The following is a 13,864-nucleotide window of genomic DNA, read 5'->3' on the forward strand; positions in this document are numbered from 1 at the left end:
GGAATTGGAGGGTACCCTTTTGAAACAGAGATGAGGAGAAGTTTCTTTAGCCAGAGGCTCATGAATATGTGTGCAATGGTATGGATTATATGTACTTGTTGGCTGGTAAAGGCTTGGGCTGGCCCACCCCCTGATGACACTCTCCCCTGTGACCCAGACCATAAACGTCGAGCCACCTCTCCCTTCTCTGCACTTCCCCAGCCTGGATCCGGGCCAGCTCAAGTCTTATGTTCAATGAAGCCTATCGTTCCCTCAGTCTTTGTCCTTGTGATTATTGGGGAAACGGGTAGTGCCCAACAATGTGGAATTCATTGCCACATATAGCTGTGGTGACCTGATCCCCGGGGGAGTTACTCGCCCTGAAGTGGAACTGCTTTCATTTTCTTGATGAGTGAGGTTGCAGAATGCGATCTGGAGGCGATGCCAGACCACTCGACCGCACTGGGAGGATTTGCTTCAGGGGAATTGGGAGGCGCAGAGCATTGAGCCCAAGGAGAACCAATAAATCGCTTTGCGAGATTTATTTTTCTGATCAAGAGTACAATTGAGAGATGATTATGGCTCCAATCTCTCCCCAATTCTTCCTTAAGAAGACAGAACTTGCACAAGACAGTCAGCCTTCACTACCACGCCCTGGTTTTCTGGTGGCCAGAGGAACCTTGCCATTCCTCATTTTGCTCACATTCCTCTGTAACCACTGCCGAAGAAACAATAAGGAAAAGAGAATCAAGACTGAAGGTGTGAAGCTGGTAGGTTTGACCATCGGCTGCACACCACAACTTCGACCTGTTAATACACCTGAAGCCGGAGTATGTGATCCAAACCCAATGCACTGCAATGGTGAAAGACCTATGCTGGCATCCTTGGACACCTCCACAAAAACTCCACCTACTTCATGCCCAATTATTGGAAGGGTGGGGATTTGCTACGGCATGGACTAGTAGGGCCGAACTGGCCTGTTCTGTGCTGTAAGTGGTTATATGGTTATATGGGAGTTTAAATATAGATATCTGATTGGTCAAGGTATCAAGGGATAAGGGGGAAAAAGGCCAGAAATTGGAACTAGATGTGAGAATGGTGTAGCTCATGGTAGAGTGGCGGAGCAGACTTGATGGGCTGAGCGTCCTCCTTCTGTTCCTTTATCTTGTTATCTTCCCTTTTGGATTCACAGTGGTTTTCTTACTAGGCTATGGCTCTGCTCTCCCTGACAAATTAAAGGATCATTATGCTATCAAAAGATTTCATAAATGTGTAAATCCCTGTTTGGGTCAGCCCTCAAGTTGTATGGGTCAAGAAAAAGAACATAAACTAGGCATAACATATTCAGTTTGTCCTGATAATTTTCAGCACCAATGACCCAGGTTTGAATCCGCCGCTGTCTGGAAGAAATTTGTGCTTCTTCCTGCGACTACGTAGGTTTCTTCCCACATTCCAAGCGGGGTCAGTAAGTTAATTGGTCACATAGATGTACTTGGGTGGCTCAGGTTCGTGCCTGTTACCATGTTGTCCCTCTAAATTCAATTCGATTTATAATGTAGGCCATTGCTTTTCATTCTTGGTCTCAATGCAGCAGAGTGTGGTACCCATCTGTTTTAAACAGGCCTCAAGTGTACCTGTGCCCAAGAAGAGTGTGGTAACCTGCCAAAATAAATGCCAACCAATGGCATTCGCATCCACAGTGATGAAGGTATGGTTTTGAGGGGCTGGTGCTGAGGCATATCAGTTCCTGTTTGAATGGCAACATGGATCTGTTCCAATTTGCTTACTACAGCATCTATGGAAGATGCCTTTTCAATGGCTCTACACAAAGCCCTAGAGCAGCAACGACGCAAACTTCAGGATGCTTTTTATTGACTACAGCTTGGCATTCAACATCATCATCCCCTCAAAACTGATCAGCAGACTACGAGTCCTGGGCCTCGATATTTCACTGTGTATTTGGATCCTGGATTTCCTCAGATCAAGTCCACAATCAGTGAAATTTTATAAGAATATCTCCTCCACAACCTCCATCAGTATTGGAGAACCAAAGGGCTGCAATCTTTGCTCCCTGGCTTGACTCATTTTACACCTATGATTATGTGGTTCAGTATGACAATAACACCATCAACAAATTTGCCGATGACGGTAGTGGGTTGTATAAAAGGGGGCAATGAGTCAGCACACAGGAGGGAGCTTGAAAACCTGGCCAAGTGGTGCACCAATAACAACCTCACACTCGATGTCACCAAAACTAAGGAGCTGATTGTGGACTTCAGGAGGGGAAGTCTAAAGGTGTATGATCCAGTGATTATTGGGGGCATGAGAGGGAGAGAGAGTGAGCATATTTAAATTCCTGGGAGTCATCATTTCGGAGGACCTTTTCTGGATCCAACATACTAATGTCACCGTGAAGAGCGCATATCAGCCTATCTACTTTCTCAAAAGTTCACAGAGGCTGAGTATGACATCCAAAACCTTGGCAAACCTACAAATGTGTAGTGGAAAGTGTGGTGATCAGCTGCATCACAGCCTGTTATGGGAACACCAATACCTCTGGGTGGAAAGCCCTGCAAAAGTAGTGGACACAGCCCAGTTAATCACAGGCAAACCCCCCCCCCCACATCGAAACAAATCTATAGGGAACCCTACTGTTAGAAAGCAGCATAATCATCAAGGATCCACATCATCCGGGAGATGCTCTGTTCTCGCTGCTCCCATCGGGAAAGGGATGTAGGTGCCACAAGATTTGCACCACCAGGTTCAGGAACAGCTGCTACCCCTCCACCATCAGACTCTTCAACAACAAACTCAACCAGGGTCCCATTTAAGGACTCTCACCCTGCACATTATTTGTCATTGAATATTACAGTTTGTTTTCTCTTCTTTCTTCTTTACATTTGTCTCTTTTGTATATTTATCTTCTTTTCATTAAATAGAAATTCTGCCAGGCCCCAGGAAAAAGGATCTCAGGGATGCACTCAGAAAATAAACATGAACTTTTAACTTATTCTTGTAATTTTTGTTGCAACTTCTCTGGTAATTATTTTGCTGAAAAACCGGATTAGCTCGAACTAGATGACCTAGAGCCAATTTTTCAGGGACCACACAATTTTGGGAGGGATAGAACATTGCCAGAGATTATTGTCAAGTTTGGTGAAATCTAAGGATCAAGTCTCTTGCTTGGCATATATGTGGAAGAAAATCAAATAGATAAATTTCAATTCCTCATGGAATAAAATGTGGATGTTTGGTTCAGAAGTTGCCAGTTAAGAAGCTGCACTGAGATTTGTTATACTACAACTTAACTTTCCCATGACTTGTATCAAAACATGATAAGTAGAAACCTGCCTCTTGCACCTGCTCTGCCATCCAATCAGATCAAGAGGGACTTTTCACCACAATGCCAATTTCCACAAAACCCCAAATAGCATTTATTTTGTCATTGCACATGTACAACGAAATTGAGTACACATCCTGATGGTGCACACGTACATCAAACAAATAAAATATAAAAACAATACAATAAAACAATACAATATTCAATGTTTGGCAGTATTCAGTTCATGTCTGGGGTAAAAAACTATCTTTAAGTCTGTTTGTCCATGATTTAATGGACCTAAAACACTACTGGAGGGCCAAGGTGATGTGGTCAGGGTCTTTCATGATACTGGCTGCTCTCAAGTATAAATCCTCCAAAGAGGACAGTGCACAGCTGATCATCTTCTGGGCCGTATTGATGACCCTCTGAAGGCCCCTCTTGCCTGCTGACGAGCAGCTGGCAAACCACGTCGGAATGCAATAGCCCAGCACACTCTTGATGGAGCATCGCTAGCAGGACACCAGCAGTTTCTCCTGCATTTTGGCCTTCCTGAGAACCATCATTGTGCCTTTTTAACTACTGCAATGCTATTTGTAGTCCAAAAGAGATCTTCAGCAAGAAACCTAAAAGCAGTGACCTTTCATAACAGTCCCCTCTGAACTGTACTGTTCCTCCTCAAATCTATTACAAGTTTTGTTTTTGAGGAGTTCAAGATAAGATTGTTCTCTGAACACCACACTGTCAATCTTCAGACTTCATCCCTGTAGGCTGCCTTGTCTCCTCTTGAAACAAGTTCAACCACAGTTATGTCGTCTGCAAACTTGATGACAGTGTTGGTAGAAAATGTGGAGGGATAATCATAGGTAGAAAGAGAGTTGAGGTTGGGACTCAATACACACTCTTGTGGGGAGCAGGTACTGAGTGAAAGTGTAGAGGAGAGATGAGTGCCAATTTTAACAGTCTGGGAGTAGTTTGTTAATCTTTAATCCAGAGACAAATAGATTGGGAAAATCCTAATTTAGCAAGTTTTGTATCCAGTCTGCCCAGGATGACAGTGTTAAAGACAGAGAGAGCTAAAGTCTATAAACACTATCCTCACATAGCTCCCCTGGTGCTCAAGGTGGGTCAGTGCAGTGTGAAGAGCAGTGGCAATGGCATCCACTGCATAGGCAAGGTGACATGGATCAAAGGCAGGAGGGAGGCTGGCTTTTATATGTTGTAAGATGGCAGTTTGTATGGTTGTGTCCTCAGCATGTCCATGATATCTCTTCGTTCCCTTAATATTGAAAAAGAAAATGAACCTCTGACTCGGGATGATCAACTAATTTAATGAGGAGTCAGAGATGAATAAATTGCTCCTCTGTGAGATTATTGAGAATCTGTAAGTGCTTGGATCAACATGAAAATGGAACCGGGAAAAGATTATGCCGAAGGAACCCAAAACTATAATCCAATTACTCACTCCTTCATTTCGACAGCTTCATTCAGCTTCGCTTTCCTTTCAGCTAATGCCAAAAGATTTTGTGTATAGTGCTTGATGATCGAAAACATCTGCAAAAGGGGTAAAGCAAAGGCAAGCAAAATAAGGAAAGTACAAAACACTCATGTGGACACAACTATTCCTCTCAACTCCTTTGTCCTACAATCCTACAATGTCTCTTTACACAATTCAGAACTCTCATGCATCTTGAAGTCATGCCTTTTACAGAGTTCCTTCCCTCCAACTCCCAGATCTTTATCTTTGCCTTTCAGTTGCACTGCTCTAAAAACCCTTCCGTGGCCAAGTGAAAAGTCTAGAGGGTTTTTAAATATTCATCTTTAAAAAAAAATATCAATGCCTTTTGTACTTTAGTCACCTATTCCAACATTACATAAACATGGATTTTTTTTTAGAAATGATAACACTCCTGAAGTTTTACAACTTTAAGGTCAGAAACTTTACACATTAATCACATTCATCTCTCCCTAGTGCCTGATAATGTCTGCCATGTGAAGTATTTTCAACTCTTTCTAGTGTTATTTCATATTTCCACCATCCGCATTTTATTTTGGTTACCAAGTTGGAACTACTGAAATTGATATTGACTTATTACCAGTACTGTGTTGCCCTATCTAACCATTGTGCCTGCTCATGACATACAAGCATGAAGTTTTTGGAATAAAACTTTTTTTTAAATTTAGACATACAGCATGGTTATGGGCCATTTTGGCTCATGAGTCTGTATGTTTTGAATGGTAGAAGGAAACTGGAGTGCCCAGAGGAAACCCACGCAGACTAGGAGAGAACGTACAAACTCCTTATAAACAGTGTGGGATTTGAACCCCAGTCCAGATCGCTGGCACTATAACAGTGTTGTGTTAACCACTACGCTAGCCATTCTACCCTTCTACACTAGCCATGCTATCCTTATTCACTAACCATGCTGCCCTTCTACACTAACCGTGCTGCCCATTTTAAAAGTTGAGAAAGTTAGTTTAATTAATCTTACAGTCAAAGCGTTTCATGTTGGATGGTAGTAATAATTTCTTATGTCGTACAGAATAGTTTTTTGGAAGCTTTGAAGGCTTTATCACTGATAGTTAGAGAAGATAAGTTATTAGACCAAGACATAGATCACAAGAAGCATTTTCAGTTAGAAATACAGGTGCTCCTTTAGTGCAGGGTTTCCCAAACTGTGTTCCACGGAACCCTGGAAAGGCCTTGGGGAAGAAATGATAAGGATCTATGTTTTTTTTTTAAATTATAGTTTACCTCTGTCTTTAATTCCATTTGTTTGCATTCACCTTGGCCGCTCATTTGCACAATACCCAATAGCTGCACCCCCCCCCCACCCCTGCCACTCCAATCGGCGCCCGTGCTCGGCCTGTCAGTGAAAGGGTCCAGCAGCTGGGGTGGGGGTGTGGCACGGGTGTCTTTTGAATGCCTTTTTGACATTGCATGACTGCCTGTAGACACAGGTAATGCAGTTCCCCGAGTGTCAAGTGAAGTAACCAGTCCAGTCACCACACTCGTTGCTCATTCAAGGCTCAATTAGCCTCTGCCACAGTGGAAAGGTTCATGATCACTATTACGTCAGGTCGACTTTTTGTTTGGAGGTTAAACATTGAAGTCCACAGTGATTAAAGAAAATGCTTCACTGGGGAAATCAGGAGGTCTGTTTTATTTGTCTGGTTATCATTTTTAATTGATTTATTTTGCTGGATTATTCCTATCTTTTTGAAAGGTTAAAACTCCTGTGATTTGTAGAGACGTGCTTGGGCAAAGGTCCCTGCATCTCATGTTTACCTGCTGTTTCCCTGTCAGTGCAACTCATGTTGTTGCTGCGGTTCACCTAAAGAGAGAAGTAGTGACAGGGTTGCAAATCATTTCACTATCACCTTCCCTACTTGCACCAAGGATTGCAGAGTGTGAAGGGATAAATTTATCAGATAAATTTATCAGATAAATTTATTTCCCCGCGAGTTCCCAGTTCACTGAAGGAAGGTTAAGGTCCGGAAGCTCCTCCCTGTCTAATCCACAGTGCTCACTCGCATATGTGATCAGCACAGCAGGATTTCTTGAGCTTTTTTTTTTAACCTGAACGTATGTCCAATAAGGGCTACAGGGGTAAATGTGCAGGAACAAGCACAGAGATGAGATTTGAGATCGGAGTTCAGCATCTTTACCTCTTTCAGTCTCCCACTGGTGAACGTTGGCGAAAGCACATTTCGAATTCTCTTCCATTTTTCATCTTTCACAATCAAGATGGATTCGTCCAGTGGCCCATTCAAACCGAAATCCTGAAAGGAATGAAGACTAACCATCTGATTTTGAGAATAATTATATATTGTGTTCAATTACATTATTTCATAAACTGATCTCTTCTAAAATTTGGGCAGTAGAAGGGATGGTGTAAGTAGAGGGGACCAGTGGATTTTTAGGTGAAGGAGATGAGCACAAAGATGACATACTTGAGGAGTTCTTATTTAAGCATCTCTGAAATGCCTCAAATCCGATACTAGTTCAGGTGATATTCATGCATCCCTGGCAGCTACATTAAATATGTGCAGCATATGTAAAAGGAGCTAAATCTAGAAGCAGCAAAGCAAATAGGTTTTTCTTTAGAAGAGGATATACTACTGTCCTCAATTCAGAAAAGAATTGTAGTTTTTTCTTCATTGATAGCTAGACAAGCAATTTTGATGAAGTGGAAAGATAATGTTTCACCTACTCATACTCAATGGCTACATGATATCGTGTCTTATTTAAGTTTGGAAAAAAATTAGCTATAACATTAAAGATGCAAAGACTGAATTTGATAAGATCTTGGGCCCATTCATGGATCATTATCATAATCAGTGGATTTGAATGGTATCGATGCTCCGGGGATTCCCTGCCTGATGTCTGGGGACTGTTGCTTGATTCATATTTGCAATTATCCAGATAACCTTGCCTAGAAGGAGGGGGTAGATTAGTAGGGAGAAAATAATTTTTATCTTTTTTATATTTTTATTATTAGACCAATAAGTAAAGTGAAGTTTAACTATAGGTATAGATCAAATCATAGAACAGTATGATTATATTAGAGAAGTATATCATATTCTATATAAGAAAATTATATGTATTATTAGTATGATTTTATATTCAATATTATTTTTGGTTATAATATGAGTGTAATAATTTAATTGTTCAGTTATTAGAATTATAGAATTAGATGTAGTCAACGATATATGTTCTCTACTAACTATAGCTATCCCTCTAAATTCTAATTGAAAAGCAATATATATATATATATATATATATATATATATGTATGGTATGATTTGATTTGTTATTCTTAATATACTTTGTGTAAAGGGTTCTTGTTAAACTGAATAAAAATTTATTTAAAAGTGAGAAAATCAAATCTAATGAAGTTTTTAAAAATGGAACAAAAACAGACAAGAGAAAAAGTTGTCGATGCACACAAATACTTACCCGTCTGTTAGTGAACAATGTGTAGAATTCTTTTACCAAAATCGCTTTAATCATTTCAGGATCCATAATGCAGACAATGGGTTTTCGTCCATCGTAAATCCTGGATGAAAACAATTTTTCAGAAAGTGAATGAAGTCCTTGGGGGGAAAACAACTATCCAGAAATTTTTTAAAAAAGACATGCTGAAGGGGTACAAATATACCCCAAATTTACATTGCTCCCAACACTTGGAATTAAATATCACGGTGCACAATGTAACCATTTGTTGATGGAAACCAAAGGAATATCGCTTCCTCCCGGAAAGGTCATGAAAATCAGATTTCATACATCAACTTTGAGAGCGTTTGAAAAACTGCAGATTTACTAAACTGCTGGATGTTCAATCAACACTTCTAATTCTCACTTGTCAGGAAGGCGCAACAGCAACAGCAACTTCCAGAGAAGAAGGAAGCGGGTAAGGGTAATGGCCACCATATGTCAGCCTTCTGCAGGAACTCTATCGAGAATATCCTGGCTGGATGCAGAGAAATGGATCAGAGAAATGGATCAGAGATCAATCTACAGGACCCCAAGAGTGGTAGAAAGGATCAGTTGCTCCCTTCAGGAAAGAGATACAAGAATATCAGAGCCAGCCCCACCAGTCTCAGAAACAGCTTCTTCACACGGATAGGGAAAATGCTGAACAACCCTAGTGTTATGAGCCCGGAGGACCCCAAAACCCAGCAGCAATTGATATTCACCAAGACAAATGGTCACTTAAACAAAAGTTGCTTTTAAATACCTTTAAACATGAAAATAGAATCACACTTTAACTTATCGCTATTGATTTAACTAACCTAACTTAACCTCCTTCTAATTCTAAGCGCAAGTATATGTAATGTGCAAGTAAGTTCAGAAAAGTTATTTGATTCACAGTCCAATTGCACTTCTCTTTCCTCCAAAGTTCACTGGTTGCAGGCAATTCTTATACTGTGCATAGAATTTAACATTTATAAAATTCACAAGGCTTTGGTGCTTAAAAGGTAAATAGTTATCTTATCGGTTTTCAGAGAGAGATTTTTTGTTCCTTTTTAATCAGCCACTTCAGTGTCTTGCTGACAAAACTTACCCCCTTCAGGGCTCTCCAGATGATAACCTCTTTCTTTCAGATCACCGTAGAGTTTTTTTTTTGTTTCACTTATTTCAAGTGAAACATTAGACATCCAGTCCTCTCCTCTTGCATGAACCACAAGGGCTTTGACCAGGCTGAAATAAGAACCCATCTTCCAAGTGGGGTTTTCCACAAACTTTCCAGCTTTTATTCAGTATTCAGTCCTGTTCCAGTCTCAGCTGCTGTTACTGGCTGTAACACTGTAGAACTGATCTCTGTCTCTCTCTCTCTCTCTCTCTCTCTCTCTCTCTCTCTCTCTCTCTCTCTCTCTCTCTGAGAGAAAGCCTGTTTGACTCTCTCTACTTGCAAAACCACATGACCCTCTTAGAACAGCTCCAGACAATCTATGGCTCCAACAAGATCTTTCATCATTGCCTTTTTGTAAACGACAATCCATTCGTGAAGTCTCTTGGGCACTCTCCAAAGCTCTTGCAAAGACTGTGAGACTGATATGTCTAGCATTAGCAGAGCTCCAGCATTTCAAATAAGATCTGTTTTAAAATGTTTGTTTGTAACCCACTCCAACAAACTTTTCCAAATTTATCTCCCAAAAGCATATCTATATACCCTGTCACAAAAGGAACTGCTTGCACTAATCATCTGAGGCTCTCATACTCATGAATCAATGCATTGTAACATGCACTTTACCGTGAAGTGTAAAGGAAGCCTGAGTTATTGCACTATCAGCTCTGCTTATATTTTCTCCCCGCTGTTGATGACAGGAGTGATGTCACAGCAGCGCCAACCTCCATTGGGTGGCGTGCCTGCGGTTGCTTTTAGTTTCCTGCCATGCAGGTTGTCACCTGGGAATAAGGTCATTGGCTCCTGCGGGGTCTGTGTGGTTGCCATGTTCATCAGCCATTTTGTGTACTGGGTCACATCCCGGTTAGCAGGCCCTACACGACCCTCCCCTGAACTGGTGACTGAAGCATTGTTTGCTGCTTTCAGTGGCCTACCTCTGCATCGTGGAGGCTGTGTGGAGACCACTTGGCTAATGTCCAGGTGTGCTGGTTTGAGGTGGTTGATTGTGAAAGTCTCTTCCTTAACGTCGATATCCAGCACACCTTTTGACCCACTGTGTCTGATTACTTTATACAGCCCCTCGTACAGCCATCTCAGAGGTGTTCGGAGTGCCCCCTCTGAACGAAAACAAACTCGCAGGTCTCTAAGCCTTTGGCCTGGCCGTGCGGCAGAGGCTGTGAAGGTGCTAGAGTGCCTAGATTTTCCTTCAGGTCAGTCAATAAGGCCATGGGGTCCTCTGGGTCCTTGGCAGCACCCAAGAACGCCCCTGATATCACCAATGGTGTGCCTTATACAATCTCGGCTGCTGAAGCATTGAAGTTCTCTTTTGGTGCAGTGCGGTCCCCAGGAGGACCCTGGGTAACTTGTCTGCCCAGTTCAGACCCTTGAGCCAGGCCATTAAGGCAACCTTTAGGTGCTTGTAGAAATGTTCCACTAACCCATTGGCCTGAGGTTGATAAGCTGTAGTACAGTGAACTGTGTACCTCTCTCTGAGGTCATATGCTCCGGGATTCTGAACCTCAACACCCAGGTGTTAACCATTGGCCTGGCTCACGTCTCAGTGGTTGTGTTGGCCAGTGGAACCAACTCCAGTCACCTCGTGAACAGTCACTCATGGTGAGGAGATATCTCACCCCACAGGAGACTGGCAGTGGCCCTACAATGTCAATATGGACGTTGCTGGGGGTGTGGCCATGCTGGGGGTGTGGCCATGCTGGGTGGCTGAGCAGACATGCTTTTCCGAGCACTCCAAGAAAATTCTCTAAAAGACAATCAAAAAGTGGTTTTGATAGAATTTTTTGACTGTAAAAGTGTGGATATATCTTCTGAAGAAAAGTATTGAAAGATGACTGGACGATCACACCGAAAAAAAACCAAAATCTGTAATGGAAAAAGCTCCATCTTCACCAGTCGCTTCAACAGACAATAAGGGTGGAGATGTCTCCTCCCAATGAACAGTGGACCTGGAAACTCTGTTGCAAAAATTTGGAAGTCTGGGACAATGATTTACAAAGGTGGAGATTGCCATTAAAAAGCTTACCACTTCAGTGAGAGAGGTGAGTGAAGCCATTAATGACTTAACTGAAAGAATGGATGGCACCGAGAGAGATCTCGAGAGTAAACATGATAAGCAAATTGAGGAATTAAAAAAACAAGCTGAACAATGGGTCACAGCTTCTTCTGGATAAACTGGATCACATGGAGAACTTCAGTCAGAGAAACGATGTGCGAATAGTTGGCCTGAGAGAAGGCGCAAAGGCAGAAATGCCATGAAATTCTTTGAGACTTGGATCCCCCAAGTCCTTCACACCGAGAAACATGTTGAACATGCTCATCGAACGCTTGAACCGAGGAGAATGGGTGAAGCCCGCCCTCGACCTGTTTTGGTGAGATTGTTGAGCTTCAAGGACAGAGAGAAGTTCCTGAGAGCTGCTTATGAGAATATATGGAACTCTCGTTCTCTCATAAAATGGGAAAATGCAGAGATTATGTTCTTCCAGGATTTCAGCAATGCGATAATTCAGAAAAGAGAATTCGACGTGATCAAGAGGCAACTCCATGAAAAGAACTTTAAATACACAATGTTGAGAGTGGAAGTCTCTGAAGGTAACAGAAGATACTTTAAATCGAAGGAGTTTATTCGACAATCATGAAGAAGAATAAGAAAGTCGACTGTGAAAAGACTGGTGTAAATAAGATATTTAAGGACATAGTAAAGTTTTATTTTTTTGTTTGAAGGTCGTCTTAATTTTATGATGAAATGTCAAAGTTTTATCTTATGTACAGAGCTCAGAGAGTGGAAAGAAGGTATTGAAGGTACAGCACGGTATAACTTTGGCTTAAGGGGGGATAATGGCATCAATGGGGGAGTATAGATTTCAAGATGTCACTTTAGGGTGGGGTTCTCCTCTTTCTTTGTCCCTGAAGGGTTTTGCAGGCCTCGAGGACTTCCTGTCTATATCACTACCGGAGCAGAGGTTGCATGATACTTAGGGTAGGGGTACAGATCACGAAACTGTTTACATATTTATTGATTTGCACAGAATTTTTTAAATCCTGCTATGGATAAGTCATTGAACTTTATAAGTTTTAATGTTAATAGTTTGAACGGATCGGTCAAAAGGAAAAGAATACTCACATATTTTTAAAAAGATAAAAGCCGGTCCTGTCTTGCACAAAACCATGCTGAATGTTCCTAATTGGACTGCATTTCCAAGTGTGTGTACATTCTATCCCACATGCAGTGCCAAAACAGCACTGGTTAATTCTCTGATGTGATCAACCAGAGTGAAAATTTAGTGATCATCAGTCACACACAGTCTAAAAATGTCAGAAAAATTTTATTAGCACTCTCACAATAGCCGACTTATGGTTCCAAGTCTGCTTCAACCACCCACTTCTTCTGTGAGCAGGAGAGAGAAATTTACAGGGGGAAATCCTGAAGCAAATAGCATGGAGAATATACTCTGACTTTTAGTTATTGATAGAGGCTGATTAAAGGCTGCAGCCAAGGAAGGGAGATGGAAATGAATAAAGAATGTGAAGATTCTGATGAGGAGGTGTGTGTGATGGGGGGGGGGGGGTGTAAATTAGAGCAGATCAATAATACTTTCAAGGCCTGGGGCACCTGATGCAATAGATTGAAATTAACCAGTTAAAAATGGCATACACCACAATAAAACAAGCCTATGATGGGAAAAGGGGGAAGAGTGAGTTTGTCAAAAACAAATGAAAATTTAAGAGTTCAGCATCTTTGCAAGATAAACAAAAAAAAATCTGGAAATGCTGTGGCCTAGTGCCGTACAGAAAAGTGCTGAAGATACCAAGCAGGTTACGCAGCATCCACAGGAAGCAAAAGGCAGCCAACGTTTCGAGCCTGAGCCCTTTACATTTGCAATGCTTTTGGGAAACTTCCCCAGAGCTCATCCAGCCTGCAGACAATTCTCAAATGGTAGAAGACTTGACATATCTTAGGAAATACTCTCAGACATGCATGGATAGCAGATTCAGCCTTTCCTCCCAACCACCATTAAAAAATGGGAAAAATGCACTGAATCCCAGGAGTGGGATACAGCAACTCTTTTTTCCTGAACTGGACTTCATTGTCCATTGAATGGGAAACTGTATTGGCACTTCATATCCCTGGCATGAATGAAAAATATCCTCAAATTAATTAATTGCATGTAGCGTTTAAGAATAGGTTCAATGGGTTCAAAAAGAATCAAGGCTGGGCATGTGTAATCAACAAACAGTAGGCTTTATTTACACACAGGGAATCTCACAAGAGTACATACTCACACAGACCAACTTGGAATAATACACAAATAACTACACATCCAGTGCATGTAAACATTCTGAACTCCCGACTGGGGATGTAAGAGTTAAACACACAATACCCATCCACTCACAGGCACAGCACACTAATAAATAGTTA

At 41.6% G+C, this 13,864-nt stretch overlaps 1 protein-coding gene across 2 annotated transcripts in view; it reads right to left on the minus strand.

The window, feature by feature from the left end:
• Positions 1 to 13,864, minus strand: part of LOC138746515 (cytochrome P450 3A30-like) — a 117,901-nt gene that overhangs the window by 20,453 nt on the left and 83,584 nt on the right. For both annotated transcript variants that reach the window (XM_069904740.1, XM_069904739.1), the window contains exons 4-6: positions 8,259 to 8,358; positions 6,968 to 7,081; positions 4,764 to 4,852 (exon numbers count right to left, since the gene is read on the minus strand). In XM_069904740.1, coding sequence (XP_069760841.1) covers positions 4,764 to 4,852; positions 6,968 to 7,081; positions 8,259 to 8,358 — 303 coding nt within the window. The remainder of the gene's footprint in view (positions 1 to 4,763; positions 4,853 to 6,967; positions 7,082 to 8,258; positions 8,359 to 13,864) is intronic.

This window comes from Narcine bancroftii, chromosome 12 (assembly GCF_036971445.1).
Source record: "Narcine bancroftii isolate sNarBan1 chromosome 12, sNarBan1.hap1, whole genome shotgun sequence".
NCBI lineage: Eukaryota > Metazoa > Chordata > Chondrichthyes > Torpediniformes > Narcinidae > Narcine > Narcine bancroftii.